Genomic DNA, 18,888 nt, shown 5'->3' with positions numbered 1-18,888 from the left:
GGTTGGTATTCACGTTCAAAGTTCATAGTACACAGGCACCGGCCTGATTTCTAGCACGTAGCAAATTATTTCAAAACACACACAATGGCCGGTAAGTTTTATGTATTTCATTTACTGTATGGACTCAAAACCGTTTCCTTAACAAGTTTATATATCATAGGTGACAATCCATTCTCGAAACACCTTAAAACCGTCGAGGTTAACGGCGAAAATCTTCGATTTTTTGATCTCACAAGCTTAGAAGACGAACGCTATGGTATGTAAGTCGAATACGGCGAACGAATCAACGAAACGTATTTAAATATACGATTCGCAATTGCCGTGATCTTCCACGATTCTCGTTTCGCATAAAACATTTCTAGTTAAATTTGTAAAGTTTTTAAAATGTTGTTTTCGTGCAAGAAGATTAATGAATGAACGGTTTGTTTATAAATAATTCCCCTGAGGGTGAAATTTACATGATTGTAACACGTTGTTTTCATTTATGCGACACACGAATTGTTCTATTTCAATTATTTGGTTGTAAAAAACTGAATAAATATGTTAGTTGTATCCCTTTAAATGATGTAAGGCAATTATATAACATGTGTAATTAGTATTCTCCTTCGTTTGGCCAAGAATAGCCACGAGACAATTTTATAAATAATGGGAAGAAAATCATTGTCCATTTCACTGAGTTTGTAAAAAGCGTTCTAAATTCGGAACGGTTTTTTTCATTTTGTTAACGGTTTGTGGGGGGGTCTTTTGATTTGAAATTTCAGAACTTTATAATTTAGTTTGGTTTTTGTAAAGGGTGAAACATAATTTATTTCAGTAAAAGAACCTTGGGTTGGGGGCAGTTGAAGCCTTGTAGGGGGTGGGCTGAGTACACAACAATCGCAACTCCCAACTAATGAGGAAAAGTGCGCTTTCTTGCCAAATGCTCTGGTTTGCCTAGGTCCCCAACTTTAGGTAGGAACCTAACAGTCATTGTAAAATTTTCTGTATAGTGTGTATTCTATGCCCTTTCGTCAACATCAAATTCGACTATATTTACACAGTATTTGCCTAGCGTTCACTCACTCATATTTTTAAGGAATTATTCTATCATTGCTTTAAAAATATATTAATCATTAAATTGGTGACATCTTGTTGCTGAGTTACATGTATTTTACACAAAATATGTTTGTTCAAGATTTGAAGTGAGGTTAATGTATATAAGAAATATCCCTGTCCACATAGATTTTCAGAGCAAAATGAATCAGTTTTTAAGATTTTTTGAGAATTTTTGAGCATATGTGCCATTTTCAGACAAGCTTCCATATTCAATTCGTATCCTGTTGGAATCTGCTGTACGAAATTGTGATGGTTTTCAAATCAAGTTAGAAGATGTTGAGAAAATATTAAATTGGGAAAAAAGTCAGCATGATGCGGTGGAAATCCCATTCAGACCAGCTCGGGTCATACTGCAAGATTTCACGTAATTATTATTTCTTATTATTTCATTCATTGTTGGGATTAAAGTTGAATATTGGAGTTGGATTAGTGTTGCCTAGTCAGTGTTTCCATGAGGTTAAAGAATAGTCATGTAATTTTGTAGTGGTGTGCCTGCAGTTGTTGATTTTGCTGCCATGCGAGATGCTGTCAAGAGATTGGGAGGTGATCCAGCTTCCATAAACCCACTTTGTCCTGTAGATCTGGTTATTGACCATTCGGTACAAGTTGATGTCACTAGAAAGTGAGTCATAGCCATAATATACAATTTTATCATAATCTGATAATAATCTTTTATCAATCATCTGACCTTTAAGTAATCCGCCTTACACCAAATATAAGGGCGCTGTGCGGTAAAAACGAACAGACCGGCCCTGTTGCATTTTAGTAGAGACCGATTACTGCTATTTACATCTGGCTAGCGCGAAAAATGCTGTTTTACTGTCTATATTCGTAACGAAATACTCTATTTTAATTCAATTAAAAATGTAAACTGTTTGCCGACCACTTTGGCGGTTTGGCCGCAAAAAATAAAAATAAAGCCCCTGGGTTAAAAACAGTATATTCCTTGAATGAGCATAGTAAAATAAGTATTAGTTGTAAAATATTGTAAAACAACGAAAGCATAGATTCTCAAATTAATATAGCCTTTGTATAACGTGCGGGAGTTGTTTTCAACTTTGAACATACACCTGGGTCTGGGACGAAATTGTACACGAAACTGAAATGTACAAAATATGTAAATTTCGGCAGGCAAACGTTTCGCATCTTGGAATATTTTGCAACGAAACTGTGAAGTTTTGCTTATTTTTGTGTACTTTTTTTGGCTGGGGTGATTTATTTGTGTCCTTGTCTTGTTCGAACTTGGTCAAACACAAGTAGCTCTTGTAAAAAATTGTAGCATTGAATGTAGGAATGGTTTTGCTTTGAAATGTTTAAAGTTATTCTCGAAAACCTTTATAGTAAAGAAGCAGTCGCGAGGAATCAGGATTTAGAATTTGAAAGAAACAAAGAAAGATTTCAGTTTTTGAGGGTAATTTGTAAACAATTTGTGATATCACGTTTGAATATGGTATGAATATCAATAGAATCTTTGACTTATTGTTTAGTGGGGCTCGAAAGCTTTCAAGAATGTCACAATCGTTCCCCCGGGCTCAGGAATTGTTCATCAGGTAATATATTTGATATCCCCACAGCTTTCCCAAGGGAGAGAGAGGATACACTATCTGTCTTTAGATGAATTTCTCTGGGTTTTTTCAAAGCCAAGGTTTGATAGATATATATTTTTTGATGTTAAGGTAAACTTAGAGTATCTTGGTCGCGTGGTGTTTAATACGGATGGATTACTCTATCCAGACAGTTTGGTTGGGACAGACTCCCACACAACCATGATCAATGGTCTTGGTATATTAGGCTGGGGTAAGAAATGTTCATTTTAATACCTAAATATAAGATGCGACCGATGTAAAACATATCTCCTTGCTCCTTCTAATTATCATACCCTGCCTCCTCTCATTTACTGTCGTATTACTTCATGTAATGGTAAATTTTCCTTCCGTGCCCTTTGACTAACTATCAGTGTCGCAACAGTTGTGTGAATCCCCCCCTCCACATTTAGGTGTAGGTGGCATTGAGGCAGAAGCGGTAATGCTTGGTCAGGCGGTGAGTATGATTCTGCCCAAAGTTGTTGGCTACAAGCTAACAGGCCAACTCAACGGTCTGGCCACGTCGACGGACGTCGTTCTGACCATCACCAAACATCTCCGAAAGATCGGAGTCGTAGGAAAATTCGTGGAATTCTTCGGCCCGGGATTGTCGCAATTGTCGATCGCAGACCGGGCGACTATCGCTAACATGTGTCCGGAATATGGGGCCACTGTAGGATTCTTTGCCGTGGACGAGATGAGTATGAAATACTTGAGACAAACTGGCCGAGATGAAGAAAAAATTCGCGTCACCGAGAAGTACCTAAAAGCAAACAAAATGTTTCGACATTTCGAGGATTCCGATGAAGATCCTGTTTTTTCTGAGGTAAAGCATTTTTGTTTTTGTGTTATTTCTGAAATGGATTAAAAAATATAGTAATTTGTCCATTCTCGAAAGGTTGCTTCGCCACTATTGACCACCAGACAACTGTCAATTTTTTAACAGCTTATTTTTTGGCGGTAGAGTAGTCTTAAGCCTAGTTTCCACTGCATTAATTTGTTCACACAAAGCGAAAACAAAAATTCAGCAACGTGATTGGTCAGATTGGCTTCCACTAGCCAATCACGTTGCCGAATATTTCGCGCGAAAAATTCGCCAGGTAAAAAACAAGATTAAGATGTCTTCGAATTTAAAGTTGTATTTTGTAATTGATCTTTACCATACAAAATACATTTGCAGACTTGTTTTTAGGTGTTTTCTTTAGCAGTTTACAGCCCGTGCATACACTTCCTTCCTTCGTGTCTGAGTTTGTCAGTGCATGTGTTACACGCCTGCATTCGAAGTTATTAAGATGGTCTTTATGTTCGTCCATAGGTCGTTGAGTTGGATCTCAGCACGGTTGTGTCATGTGTTTCCGGACCGAAACGACCGCATGACAAAGTTGCTGTGGCTGAAATGCGGAAAGATTTCAAAGAATGCCTGAATAATAAGGTTGGCTTTAAAGGTTTCGGTCTGTCGGAAGAAAAACAAAAGTCTGAAAGTGTGATGGACTTTGAGAGTCAAAATTTCATTTTAAAACATGGTAAGTTGGTTGATAAAACGGTTCAAATTTCAGCTATTTTTATGGATTAAGGAAAAGTTAACAAAAAAAAAGAAATACGAGTTTGTTTGTTTTTAATTGTTTTTTTCCCGCCAGGTGCGGTTGTCATAGCAGCAATCACGAGTTGTACGAACACCAGTAATCCCTCAGTGATGCTGGGAGCAGGGTTGCTGGCCAAGAAAGCTGTGGAATGTGGGCTCAAAGTGCGGCCGTATATAAAGACCAGTTTGTCTCCAGGATCTGGAGTCGTCACGTACTATTTACAAGAAAGTGGAGTCATACCAGATTTGCAAGAATTAGGGTACGCTGCTACAAATGCAAGACGTGCATGCTACAAAAATAAAGCAAAAGTTTAAGTAAATAAAAGCACTAAGCACCAGAGGCCTGTTGCACGAAACTCGTTTAGCTGAAACGATGAATAAGCCAAAAATAGGTAACACTTTCACACAAGTCGTGAACCGTGAACCTGAATCTGATATGCTATATGTGTAGTTGTAAACAACATTGTTGTATTTATGTCGAAACACTTTTTCCAAGATAAATCTGCAGTCATGTAGGCACCATTGTAAAAGTGTCAGTAAAGCATTTCATCTAGATCTAGGGTATATAAAAATTATGTTGTATTAATCTGGAGATTTCCTAGGTTTGATATTGTTGGATATGGTTGTATGACTTGTATTGGTAACAGTGGTCCGTTACCTGAGCCTGTTGGAAAAGCCATTGAGCAGGTGAGTGGGTCTCGTGTACTTTTGTATTGCGAGAATTTTAGCTGAATTGATTTTCAAATGCATCTAACATGCAATCAACACAGTTTAATAAGAGAAAGCACTTCAGTAATTTTTTTTCAAAATAAAACGAGGCTTTTTCACGTAATTTAGCTATTTCATCTAAATTTTCACCTTCTTTGTCTGTTTGTTTCAGCGTGCTTGCCTATTTTCCTGTTTACCGAACAAACAAACTAATAAACAGACAGAAAAACAAGATGTATACGTTTAATTGTATCAATATTTGCCATATTTCAGGGTGATTTGGTTGCGGTTGGTGTTTTGTCTGGCAATAGAAATTTTGAAGGACGCATTCACCCCCTAACCCGCGCTAACTATCTGGCCTCCCCACCTTTGGTCATAGCATATGCCATCGCAGGAACTGTCGATATCGACTTCGAGAAGGAACCTCTGGGTAAGTGGAAAATTGTTGTAAACAATTGAATATGAACAATAAATGATTGTAAACAAATTGCCTTCTTGCTAATCCTAACGACCATCTTCTTTGGAAACAGGTATTAGCAAGGACGGCAAAGAAATATTCTTAAGAGATATTTGGCCAAGTCGTGAAGAAATTCAGGTAGACAAAGAGACTATTTAAAACAATACAGTATACAGTACTTTGTCCAAAATAACATACCATGTACCAGTACCAAGTACCATAGCAGTACCATACCGTACCATACCACAGCATGCCATACCATACATACCATACCATACCATAACATTTCATACCATACCATACCATACCATACCATACCATACCATACCATACCATACCATACCATACCATACCATACCATACCATACCATACCATACCATACCATAGCAACAGTGAGTGACCTATACCATACTATGTACCACGATGTACTACATTGACCTGTACGTTACATACAGTAGAAAACTATAGCATGCCTTATGCACCTGTTCTTCAGGAGGTCGAGAGAAAGTTTGTTATCCCGGCTATGTTTAAGGAAGTCTATTCCAAAATCACGGTTAGTTGATTTTGAATTACTTTTCAACTGCACAAATTAATGTCGTTGCGTTCTTTTACGGGGAAATTACAGAACTCTAAATCACAGGACTCTAAATCGGTTTCTAAATCAGAGTATCACTTATTTTGACTTCAGGATGGTAATTCAAAGTGGAATTCGCTGGAGGTTTCAGAAAGCTTACTTTATCCTTGGGATGCAAAATCTACCTACATAAAAAGTCCCCCTTTCTTTGACGAAATGGTAAGACCCTTATTTTGCAAGGCGCTATTCACTTTGTTAAAATCAAGCTCCTGGTATAGTTGTTAATTACGTCGCGTAGAACAGACGTTTTTAACGATCCTAAAATGTTTGTGTGTCGAATGACGCATTTTGTCATCATGTGTCATTTTATTACAGGCGGCAAATCTTCCAGAAATTAAGAACATCGAGCGTGCGGCAGTGTTGCTGAACCTTGGTGATTCCGTGACAACAGATCACATCTCTCCAGCGGGTAGCATCTCTAGAACCAGTCCAGCCGCTCGGTATTTGTCGGCGAAGGGGTAAGGAAACTGGGCACGAAATCTTGCTCATCAGCTGACCAAATCTCCCGAGCCCGCGATTGTAACTGCTTCTTTTCCTCTAGGTTAGTTCCACGTCAGTTCAATTCGTATGGTTCGCGAAGAGGTAATGACGCGGTCATGGCACGTGGTACATTTGCTAACATACGATTGGTCAATAAGTTCATAGGAAAGGCTGGACCAAAGACGATACATATTCCGTCGAATGAGCAGGTACAGTCCGTAAGGTTTTTGACGAAGGTATTCATGGGCCGACTCAATGAGTTAAGTGTACGACTTCTAGATGTCGGTTTTTGACGCGGCCGAGAAGTATCATTCAGAAAGTCGCTCGTTAATCATCTTGGCTGGAAAGGATTATGGATCTGGTTCATCACGTGACTGGGCCGCTAAAGGACCATGGATGTTGGTAAGATAAATGCTATCCCATCTACGACGTGATTAAAATAAACATAAAGATATCATAGCTAGACTCAAAATAATGGTATCTCCGGTTAGAGTGATCGGTCAGTTATTGAATGTTCACTAATGCACATAATTTTCAAAAATCAATATGACGGAATCAAGGACCAAATCATGTGTTTTGAGCCACACTGATTCTCCTGCGGGCGGTGAATTTGTACTCGCAAGGTGTAATTCTTTCAATGCGCGATTTCAGGGTATCAAAGCAGTGATAGCAGAAAGCTATGAAAGAATTCATCGCAGTAATTTGGTCGGTATGGGCGTCATACCGCTTCAATACCTGCCCGAGCAAAATGCCGAGAGCCTGGGCCTAACTGGAAAGGAGAGCTTCAGCATTGACATACCGAGTGATCTAAAGACTGGCCAGACTTTGAAAGTTGAGGTAAAACGGTTTAGCTGCATGGAACTGGATATTTTAATAGCCAATATCTCAGTATTGAGAAACGATTTGGAAGCTATATGAAATATATTATTATTGTAACTCAATTTTCTGACCAGATCAGTCCGAATTAAAAAATGGTTTGGGCTCATTTGGGCGAGAATACTACATAACTGCACGAGTCTATCAATTTTGCTTGTTTCATGGAAAAATCTCATCCAAATTTCGGGTTCTGTTCTCAAAAACTGAATCGTATATCCTCTGCTTTTTTTCACTTTCTCATCATCAGTAAACTGATTTTTGGCTGCAAATTCCTTATATAGTTGGATAATAACAAAAGCTTTGAAGTAAAAGTCCGCTTCGATACAGATTTGGAGCTGACGTTCTTCAAAAATGGTGGAATATTGAACTACATGATAAGAAGAATGGCTTGCAGTTGAGAAGGTGTAGGTCACTTAGGTCGATTTGAACCTTCATAGCAATTCTCGAGTCCCGAATGCATAAAAATCGATAGATAATGGTCGATAATCTATTTGTCAAAAGAATCCATTCGGCGCATGAGATTTGCGCTCTCTCAGTTGCTGGTTAGTGGTAATGATTGCAATTAGATGAATGGTCGCATATAAATAACACTGTGCCTTTTTCAGATCGTAATGCTTCGTTTTAAAAGGCCCTGTTACACGGTGCAATTTTTCTTGCAACTTGCAATGTAATTCTACTTCTAAGAGATGTAAATGAGCGAGGAGTCTTGCAGAAGAAAAGTGCATGAAGTGTAATGAAAACAAAAGTTTCCTTGTTCCCAAATATACATCTCTCAATAGTAGAATTGCAAGAAAAATTGTACTGTGTAACAGGGTCTTTACTCTAACTTCTAGACGAAAACATTTGCTCAGAACGTCGAGTATTTGGTTTGTATTTTCTCTAATCAATATTGTATGCGACCGTTCATATTTATTGAAGAGATAGAGGTCAACTGGTTTTACCAGAATGGTTAACTTATATTAAATATATTTTTCTTACGGTATATGATAGTCTGAATCAGAATGAAATATTGTCTTGACTGTTGTGGTTCAGAAGAATGAAAAAGAAATTAAAAAACACCAAAATATTTTTCGAAGCGTAGGATGCACTAAAATCCTGATGCATTTAAAGTTGTCAAATACGAACATTTCTTACGTCCTGCTAACGTTTTCTTGGCATTTCGAACACAAACAATTTAGCATCCCTCAAAATTATATTTGCATTGCAAGTTGCAAGGAAAGTTGCAACACTGCCTCGTTCGTTGTGGATTCCAACGAGGCAGTATTTTACAATGGAATAAAATTTTTCAGTCGATTTACTTTTCAATTGTCAAGAGGACCCTGCTTCGGTTGACTTATCGCAATTAAAAAGGGAATTGAGCGAAAATTCGAAGATGACAGCTATTAGCTTCGGACGATCTCGAATATTTGGATTATCAGATACTTTTTCACTGTTGGCAGAGAAACAGAACAGCCAATTTGAGGACACAAATGAAGAATAATTATGATCTGAATAAATTAATAAAATATAAATTACGCATACCTGTATATAATTTCACCTTGTTCTGAATGAATTAGAACATCGAACAACCAATCAGTGGCCACCTGCAATCTGCATAACTGCATTCTTTGTATATATCGTGTGAAAAATTCGTTGATGTTCACACATATATATTTTGGAATATTTGTGTATCGCGAATTCGAATTTATCTTGTTATGTTTACGAGTGATCTGATGCTCTAATTTCTATCCTAAAAGCACATACAGGCCAATATTTACGAGGATAATAATATAGAAAGGTATGTAGCCTAGTATATTAAATTGCGCACAACGCCGAAAACAAGCACTTGAAGTCTGATATTGGGTCGCCTTTTATAATATTATTGTGTGGTTGTAACGAATAACTCGTGCCGGTTTAGAAAACAGCACGAATGTATAAACAATGAATTAAAAGCAGTTTGTGGCCTTTGTTGATAATGACACCTTGCTGCGATTTCTGCTTTTTTAATACGAGAATATTGTAAATCGATGTCGACTGACTCGGCATTTTTGAAGTGTCGATAAAGCTAAACGAGCCTTTCCTACATTTATTTAAGTGTTTTAAACGTTTAACCGCCCTTCTGTCTGGTTTGTAGTTGAATTTGAATTAACGGAAGCCGATTTTTATTGTCTGAATATTTTCAGAGTTGCTAATTGATGATTTAAAGCGAGTATCATTTGAATTAAGAGTGTCATTGCATGTATTTAGATAAAATATTTGTGCCTTGTTGTTTAGACTGATATAAATACTTTACTCAATATAACATACAAACCCCCTATTAGGGTTTATAGATTTTTAATTGTAGCACTTGAGTCTGGTTTGAAATGTGTTTCATCTTTATTAAAGAATATAAAATATTGCATGAAAATATCTGAAAAGGTTTTAATGCCTGCTCTTCCTGTTTACACTATAGAATGTTGCGAGCATTTTAGTGACGCCAAAGTAGTTCACATGTTTTTATTACATTTGTAAAATAAACCCTAGAATGGTAAAATGCTATAGAAATGTATGTTTAAAAGATATAAATCTGTTTAAACTTTGAGATTAGACAAAACAATGACATTTAGGTGTTGATGGTAATCTTTGTCCTGTGTATAATGCTGATGAACCATTGAAATTATTTTGTTTATGAGCCAAACACTTGAAATGAATTAATTTTTAATAAAAAGTTTAAGAAAGGTAAATTATCTGCCATTCCAATCCTGCTATTATCAGCTTGCATTGATTGATCTCATATTTCTTCTCTATAATAGTTTTTTTCTAAAGGTTAAAAGAAATGTATTTCTTGAAGTTGTTAGTGATGTTCAGTATGGTTTGCTTGTGTAAGTATTGACTTTTTCGGTGCAATACAAGAAGTTTGATGCATAATTCCAACTAGTTTGTTAATTCTAAGCTTATTAAGCAAAAATTGAGAATTTAAATGACTCGTATTTAGATGAAAATTCTAGCATACAGGACACCTTGAAAATATAGCAAAATAGGAACATTCAATATCAGTAAATGTTTTTGTCTTTAAAATCTGTAGGTAATGCTGCTCTAAAGTGTTACACCTGCAATGGATTGGAACTAGAGACGTGTATGAAAACGGCATTAAAATGTAAACCAGAACAAAATAGATGTTTATCATTCTTGTTAGAAGGTCATAAAGACCGTGGAAAGATATACTACAAGAGGTGTGCGAAGAAGCTTGAATGTTATGGTTATAAACTACAAAGTGGGTGCGATGCCAAAGCAACCATTCATAGCTATTCATCTTGCCGACCTGCTTGCTGTGAGACGGATAAATGTAACCATAGCAACAGAGTAACATTGTCATGGCTTTCGCTGGTTGCTGTCATTTCTTATTCAATAAAACTTATTATTTGGTGACTGTTGGAGATTCAAAACTAATTCTACATTTATTTCATCTTTTTCAAAATTTGCTTCATTGAAAACACATTGTATAAAGCATTAAATGAGACTGAGTGCATTATGGCTGAAGCTTTGCTAGAAAAAGGGGTGCTCTTGATAAATGTCCTGGAAACTCTAGGGCCTAACAAGAGGGCATAGGAGCCTGGTCCATGCAGTTACATCATACTATCTCAGTATCTTATATAGTATGACATACGTACATTGACCAGGCTGCCTATGAGTAAGGTTGTTTATTTTCATATATTAAAATATCTTTCCAGTTCTGTTAATCCATTATCATGACAAAACTATTTTCATATTCTTGTATTCACAATTTTTCTTTGTTTACTGTGAAATATCTTTTAAGATTTGTTAAAAATATTGTACGTATTTATATCACGTAAATATACTGTATGTAAGGTGTTATTGCCGTAGGGTATCAATCTCGTATTAGTGAAACTTAGTCGGTTTTTCTATGGTAAATAAACGAAAATAGTAGTTTCTAATAATGCTATTAATATACATGAAAGTGCATGAAGTGTAATAAACACAAACATTTCGTTGTTCCCAAATATACATCTCTTAAAAGTAGGACTGCATTGCAAATTGCAAGAAAAATTGCACCGTGTAACATGGCCTGAATAAGCAATGTACTAGAAGTAATTAAATCACTAAAATATATGTCAGGTGTTACAATATTTGATTCAATCTGGGTGTAAATAGTTTTCAGTATAAAGACTTAACTTTCCGGGAGAATTTTTGGCCGTAGGGACTAGTCGGGAGGCCAACGGGGTCCACGTCCCCCCCCCGTCCCACATTTAAAAGTCGCTGGAAAGGGGTCTTCGCTTCGAGGTAACTTGTCCTTTTTCTTTAATCATGTTTCTCAAATTTTGCGCGTATTTTTATTTATTTATTTGTTTTTTTTCGAATATTTTTAGTCCCGGAGAGAACCAATTTTGTATCGACAATATTTTCCGACTAATGACAACTTGGAGAAGATTTGGTTTGAAAAAGCAAGTGATAAAATATCTCGATAGTTTTATTTCAAGCGCATTCTTATAGTGATTTGTCTTTCTCAGGGATTTTTTATATTGTAAAACAGTTGCAAATAGTATAACAGTAATTCCTCAATGTTACGGAATACATAATGACGGTTGAAAAAATGTGCAATGTACAATTATTAGTACGTTAAAAATTGGGAGGAAATTTCATCAATTGCAGCAACAACAAAAAAGGAACAAAAGCTTCGAGTAATCTGTTCTCCAGACAATTGTCTAAAGAAAAGTTGCAATTTTGTAAAATAAAGGTATATCACCAATACATATGTCTTGACATTCTTTATACAGTTAGATTACAATGGAACTTTGGAAAAATAGTTTCTCGTTTTACTAAGATTATTGCAGTCTCACTCTGGTACCAATATACTCTCTTCAGAGCCAACGTTATGCTTTGGAGGCTGTGGGAAAATGCAAGGACACGTGACCTTGCTCATGTAGTACATCCACGACTGGTGAATGAAATATCCACTGAAGCCTTTGCGGTACCAACCACGCCAACCACTGGATACACCTGGCACTAGAAATACGTACACAATCCGTGTTAACAGTCAACACATGCAGTTGTATGATGACACGGACTATTTGCTCAGCTAAAATGCTACTCAAACCCGCTTTTCATGCAGGGAAATTATCCCCCAGACCGTATCGGGCAGAAGAAAGGTTTCTTTTATCCGTTTCTTTTAATTTTCTTCAACGCGAAAGAAACCATATATTTCGATCCGGTCCGGAGGATAATTCTCCTGACTGGAAACCAGCCGTGATTCCTCTGCCTTAATACCAGGTAATTTGACTGCTCAGAGATGCCAGTTAATGGGTGAAAACCCGAGAAGGCCGAAAACTTTATCTTTAGACGGCAAATTTGAAGGACGAGAGGAAGTCTGCAAATTGGCTTCAAAATTGAGGCCGCATAACCGCCAATTATCACTGAATAAACTAACAGTTATTTTTGACTAATTGCCAATGTATTGCTATTATTTTTTTTAGTTTCATTGTTCAGAATACCTGAAACTGGCACTAAAATAGCACCTTGATTTAACTTACCGTAGCATAGTTTTCTGGAGTGGTAGCAAAAATATGATGGTGGTTGCGAGGTGGTGAAGGATATGGGAAGGTACATTCCTCTCTTCACCATGCTTTCCCGCGTGTAGTTGGAAGATATTGCGCATGCTTGGAGCAGCAGCAACAAGACACACACGAGATGATATCTCATCTAAATAAAAAGCAAATTTTGTTATTTAAAGACCATGTGAATTGATGGGATTTTTCTACAGCAAAAATCATCACCAGACACTTGGAAAGAATTCTGTCATTTCTGTCTGACCCTTGTGAGGCGAGTATAATTTGAGAAATCATATATTCTAATTGTTGAAATGGCACATTCTGTACTAGAATTGTTTGTTTATTCCAATATTCGGTTGGTATCTACGTTTTTTTCATAACATCATGCATACCTAAAGTTTACTATTAAGTATTCATTTCAGGCAACCTAAACGATTAATGACCACTTTTCTGGTAATTTTGGATGCAACCACAAACAGCTGGACTGCAATTAAATAAAAACCGCAAATGTACTGTATTATTCATCTGTCAACGTTGTATCCAAGTCAAAATTCTCAAACATTGTAAGTATTATATAATAGACATAATTTAAATTATTTTAATTAAATGAACTTTAAAGAGCACAAATATCGCTGGGCCTGAAGTGGTCTTGCAAACAAAGAGGTATTTATTTATATGAATTGTAGTATTAATAAAATTCCTCGCATTTTGCGCTGGTTATAATAGCCATGCATCCCTGGGTTTTTAATTCAATACAAAAGAGTTCTTGTGAGTAATCTGTAATCACACATCCTAAATGTTTCTTGCATATTATACATAAGCAGAGATAAAGCAACAGTGTACTTTTAAAACGCACTCCAAGAATGGTTCATGAATGAGCTGAACACGCTGAGGTCGCCACACACCAAAATAGAATGATAAATGCTTTTAAGTTTATATTTTCTCGAATAATAAGTGCATCTGTTGAACACTGATCATTATATATGAACCACAAAATTATTTTTGCTTTAACCTGTTTGCTTTGCCTCAATACTTAGACATTCTTTCCTGGAGTACTTTACAATAACATAATCAGATCTTTCGCTTTTCTTACAAACCATCCACAAATAATTCTAGTCTTCATAAATAACACAATGAAACATGTTGGAAAACAGTGTTTATCAAAATTTGCAAAGATGCAGTAATTACATTTGAGATAAATTTTCTCTATCATTGAAGCCTTGAACGCCGCATACATATTCAAAAATAAGACCTCATAACATAAGTTCCAGAACGCAAAAGCATTAGGATAAGAACACCTTCGCAGCCTAAAGAGTCCATCCCTGTTCCCGTTACTAGAGCGTTATCCTAAGTTTGTAACGCTATAAATTGTAATTCAAAATCCATCTTGCGCATATGGTGTTAATCATCACAGCGCGCTTTTCAACATAAGTTCGCAAAGGATACTTATAAAAAAAGACAACAGAGACGCATAAACGACGCAAGGGCTCGAACAAATCTTTCGTACTTTGCTTCTACACAATGCTATATAGACGTCTCATCTGTAAGCCTATGTTGTCAGTGTTTGTTTCGAACACCGATGATAATCATGATATGCGCTCGCTATAATGGCAACATATATAATTGCTCCTAAATCGACGATTTTCGTCAGATATTCTGCGCAACGTTTAAATATTGTAAGAAGTAATTGTATACTTACTTTAGGGTTTGTATTTTGGCCAAGTAGCGAATCTCTTTGCCTGTTTTGGTTAAATACAAGAGGGAATCAAAACAATGTCTCATTGACTCAGAATGGAAACAATTTTAGGACGAGGGAAGTATCATATGACCGTAAGACGATACTTTGAAAGTAGGTTGCAAAACGGAAACTAGGGTGAAAATCCGAAAACCCTTACCAGCCGAAAACCCAGGGAATATAATGTAAACAGTAAACCTAAAAATGAGAGCATCTTAAAAGCACATGATAATTAAGATTTATAAGAGCTAATGAAGGACCTGAGATTTGAATGGTTATATTTCGATCCTGCCTCATCAAATAGATTACAGTTAATACTTAATAGACTCCTAGTGTGTAAGTAAGGAAGCATATTAAGGTGGCAAATGAGATCTTGCATTTTAAGGAAGTGAGGCTTTTCTGCTGATGTAACCTTTGATACAATGGTCGTTCAGCATGGGAACATCACCAGAGTTTTTGTGATTTGGGATTTAATTGCATGGAAACGTAAATTTTGAGGGTGTTGTGATAATGTGGCATTCATCGCACAGGAGTCTTTTCTTGAAGCCCTGTTTAAAACCCTATTGACGATACCATTTATAAATGCACTAAAAGTAATTCAAAGGTGCTTAAAGAGTCATTAGTGATAAATAACCTGAAGCATGTTTGTAAAAGGTAGTTTATTGATTGATTATTTGCTGAAAAGGGGTTCTTTATAACGTGTTTCAACAATTAACGATTTCGGAATTTAAAAAAAAAAGAAGAGATACTTGTCTGTCAACAACAATTTACTTTTAAAGCAGTTTCCGTCTGTATGCATTCTTGCAGAACGTACATGGGTAGATCCGCCATCATTTCCGCAGGAAAATGAACACTGAACATTCATCCCCAGCTAGCGAGGCTGTTTTTATTGTTCTAGAAGATAACAAGGTTTTAAATTTCTGACACCAGAGAAAGCAACTGAGAAGGAAGGAGGCGCTGTTTAGTTTCCACAATGGCTTAGTTGCCACAATAAAAAACTGGTAGCATACCACCATTTTGAATATTTGATATTCGTTTGAACGAAGCCTTAAGCCCTCAATTACAAGCAGACGAAATAAAAAACAATAAGCAAATAGCCAAAAAAATACACAAGACAGAAGACCTTTTATATTTCATAATCAAAATTACACAACACGCTTCTTTAAATATCACTGCTTCAAAGCACCGCACCATATGCAAATGACGCGTACGACACAAAGCACTTCAGTTGCTGTATTTCCTCTCACAGTAATCGCAATAGTTCAGCTGAGCTCGGCGTGGGACCAGGAGGGATTGGGACCGTGCACGGACATTGGAATCTCGACGAGAAGTAAAGCCATTTGTTGAAAGTGAGATAACTGGATTTACCGGTTTCATACCAACCAAGCCAGTCGTGTGGTACTCCAGGGACTACAGACAAAGAAGAGAAGAAAATCTTGAGATGACAACGAAAGTTTGCCATATTTTGCTGAAAAAGTGTCAATTGGGAATGATTGAAAAGGATTCAAATTTTTCTTTAATCAGTATGAAAAAATCTATGTTTAGTTATGAGAACTATAATTTTGATATAAATTTAAAATGGAAATAAAATATGTATAAAGTTGTTTTAACTAGCTGAGAAATAGATTTTTATTTGATGACTGGTTTCTTTTCTTCAGATCACAATAGTAGATGGTGCTTTGTTAAAAAGATTTGTGAAAAGTGTGCAAGCAATGTACGTATTCTGTAATGCTCACCATAAGCTTGTTTTCTGATGTGGGCACACACTGTTCTGGGTACTTTTCCACGCAGCATGACCGGTAGAAACATTGTATCGGCAACGGTAGGCGGATACCGGGGAAGTGGTGGGGCTGGGACGCCAGGCCTCCCAACACGCCCCCTTTCCCCTTGTTCGCCCTTTTCTCCAAAGTTTCCCGGTGCACCCTGAGGGCCACGCTCCCCGGGCCAACCTGGGTCACCAATTTCGCCTAAAATGGAAGCAACGCGATTTTTTTTAGCCCAAGAGCGTATACATAGCTTTACATAAGACCTTTCACGTGTCTGTTAGTTTGCTTTCCAGGAAAACAACGCACAAAAAATGTAGTTCATCCTGCCTCTTCGCTGAGACTGTTCATAGATTAGGAGTGAATTCATTCTTATGACATCATGATCAGGTTAAAACTGAGAATCCAGCAATGAACTGAATTTTTCTTATATAATGCAAACTGTCGTTCTCTGCGATGAAATTTTTTGACATTACATAGTTTTCGATCTTTGTTAAAATTGAAATATTTTCGCTGGAAAAATGAATCATACCTCTTTCACCATCCGGACCAGGTGGACAGCGACATAGTTCACCAGGAGGTGGTCTGGCGAAACTGGAGCCCGCTCTACCTTTTATGCCTTTCGCTCCGGGGCGTCCTGGTAGTCCTGAGTCCCCCTCCTCACCCACAGCACCCGGTAAGCCAGGGTTACATAATTTCCCAACGTGCCCATCTGCACCAATTACCCCAGGGGGGTTTCTCCAATTGGCTGAAACTGAACATATCCCGATGAACATCAGAAAAAGTACCTGGTAAAAAGAGAAATCTATAAGTGGAAACATTGCACTTGGCTGAAAGAAAATAAATTTCTTTGAATTCCAGGGTTGTGTACACTTATAATTTAGTAATAAAATGAAATTTGACAATGATCGCATCTTGGAAGATGGTATTTCATTTCACAAAGGTATCTTTGAATGAGGAAACAAGATCTACCTATTAAAAGCTTTTTCGCACAAAATTCTTTGTGTGAAATCTTGACCCGGCTGTTGTTTTGAGCTAGAAAAGCTTTCTGAGAAACGTGTTGAACAAGCTACTTCAGAATTTTTTTAATGCGTTAACACGTAGTTTTTATCCATGCATATATTATATATTAATCAAACATTTACAAGTTTTTGTTTGCGAAAGAGTTTCCTTCGAAAGAAGTATTCCACGCGTTTCATTCGAATTCAGTATTCCAAATATTTGTAAACTTTAATTTACCGACTCATTTCCACGCGATGACATATGAATGCCAATCTTTGGCATTTCAATCATGCAACTTTTATGTTAACTTAAATTCATCGTCTACGTAATGTTTTTGCCTACTGGTCAAGAATAGCACGAGTATATGTATGGACTGAAGGTTCATAAGACCATGCAGTCAAAAAATATCATACCGGCGACCGACGATCAGAGCCTACCATAAGGAAAACACTTGGATATTGTCTAGATTTACCATAAGTGGCATTTGTTCCCAACGAATGCATGGAATCATATGAAATTAATAAACTGAATTTGGAAATTATAATATTGGAACAGCGCGCTGGGCTTTTATCAACACGATCCCGCCCAAACGCGTCAACAAAACCGCACAATTTGCGCAAATAAATTCGATTAAGAAATAAGCGCGTTTTTTATGTATAGCGCACCTTACAAATATTCACATGAATTAACTACAAGTTAAATGACACAAACTGGATGAATTCGTCGTTGAAATTAGGCGAAGAACACAAGGCAAGCATGCTGACTACGTAATAAAAACGACTTTTAACGCCCAGCAGAGAGAATAGTTTTAGCGTAATATAAAACCCAGAACAAGCCGAAGTTATATGTGGGATTAATATTGCATTTTGCGTAGGCCTGAATATATTATTTGCATATATATAGGATGTATATTTAGATGCGTCTTCATACTTTGAAAATGCTGAAAGTTTGTCATATTGATTCACACAAGCAATACAATTGTATTCTATATAATATATATTACTTTGACTGGTCTTGGTGTTTTTAAAAGCAGGGTAGATCGTATAGCGGTTATCTTATAGCTAGATAAGGTAAATCTTATAGCTAGTTAACTCTATAATGGCGCATTGAATGACTAAAATCAGTACAGAAAACATAAATATACCTTAAACATCTTCAAAGGATCGGCTGTGCCCAGAGCGTTTAGTGTCTTAAACGACTGTGTTTAACCAACAGAAACGTGACCTTTCAGCGTTGAAGAATCAAATTATGGAAGCCAGCAACGTGCGAAAAATGCTAGTGAACAGTGGTGTAGTGTTTGGGTGCTGTAGTCCGCGGTGAGGTTTTAAGAGCGACGATGGATCTTTATTATAAAGGCGACTTTATCAGTGTCCGATTTCACTTCCTAATTAATGATGAATCTTTGGGATTCCCATTGCTAAGTACTATAACTGATGGTTTTGAGGGG

The 18,888-nt window shown here is 36.8% G+C and overlaps 2 protein-coding genes and 2 long non-coding RNA genes across 4 annotated transcripts; 2 read left to right on the top strand and 2 right to left on the bottom strand.

The window, feature by feature from the left end:
• The first annotated feature begins 14 nt into the window (after positions 1-14).
• Positions 15-8,112, top strand: LOC114522825 (cytoplasmic aconitate hydratase-like). The gene is made up of 20 exons (XM_028543578.1): positions 15-91; positions 161-256; positions 1,291-1,459; positions 1,580-1,717; positions 2,437-2,506; positions 2,583-2,645; positions 2,772-2,892; positions 3,092-3,504; positions 3,994-4,201; positions 4,316-4,520; positions 4,863-4,947; positions 5,242-5,398; positions 5,499-5,563; positions 5,920-5,979; positions 6,115-6,219; positions 6,376-6,518; positions 6,602-6,749; positions 6,820-6,942; positions 7,192-7,377; positions 7,698-8,112. The coding sequence occupies exons 1-20, from the start codon at positions 85-87 to the stop codon at positions 7,812-7,814; spliced, it is 2,679 nt and encodes an 892-aa protein (XP_028399379.1). The 5' UTR covers positions 15-84; the 3' UTR covers positions 7,815-8,112.
• A 29-nt stretch (positions 8,113-8,141) lies between these two features.
• Positions 8,142-10,514, top strand: LOC114522824. Its single transcript, XR_003686948.1, has 3 exons — positions 8,142-9,193; positions 10,188-10,256; positions 10,460-10,514. It is a non-coding gene; the product is annotated as an uncharacterized LOC114522824 (long non-coding RNA).
• A 1,532-nt stretch (positions 10,515-12,046) lies between these two features.
• Positions 12,047-14,742, bottom strand: LOC114522823. Its single transcript, XR_003686947.1, has 3 exons — positions 14,641-14,742; positions 12,924-13,092; positions 12,047-12,399 (listed from the first exon to the last, which is right to left on the bottom strand). It is a non-coding gene; the product is annotated as an uncharacterized LOC114522823 (long non-coding RNA).
• Positions 14,743-15,781: 1,039 nt separating this feature from the next.
• On the bottom strand, positions 15,782-18,767 carry LOC114522904 (collagen alpha-2(I) chain-like). The gene is made up of 4 exons (XM_028543685.1): positions 18,586-18,767; positions 16,972-17,227; positions 16,413-16,643; positions 15,782-16,086 (listed from the first exon to the last, which is right to left on the bottom strand). The coding sequence occupies exons 1-4, from the start codon at positions 18,592-18,594 to the stop codon at positions 15,920-15,922; spliced, it is 663 nt and encodes a 220-aa protein (XP_028399486.1). The 5' UTR covers positions 18,595-18,767; the 3' UTR covers positions 15,782-15,919.
• Between the last annotated feature and the right edge of the window lie 121 nt (positions 18,768-18,888).

This window comes from Dendronephthya gigantea, unplaced genomic scaffold (assembly GCF_004324835.1).
Source record: "Dendronephthya gigantea isolate DGI-Jeju-01 unplaced genomic scaffold, DenGig_1.0 000024F, whole genome shotgun sequence".
In the NCBI taxonomy this organism is placed as follows: Eukaryota; Metazoa; Cnidaria; class Anthozoa; order Malacalcyonacea; family Nephtheidae; genus Dendronephthya; species Dendronephthya gigantea.
Note: the sequence above shows the minus strand (reverse complement) of the source record. Positions and strands in the feature narration are given on the sequence as shown.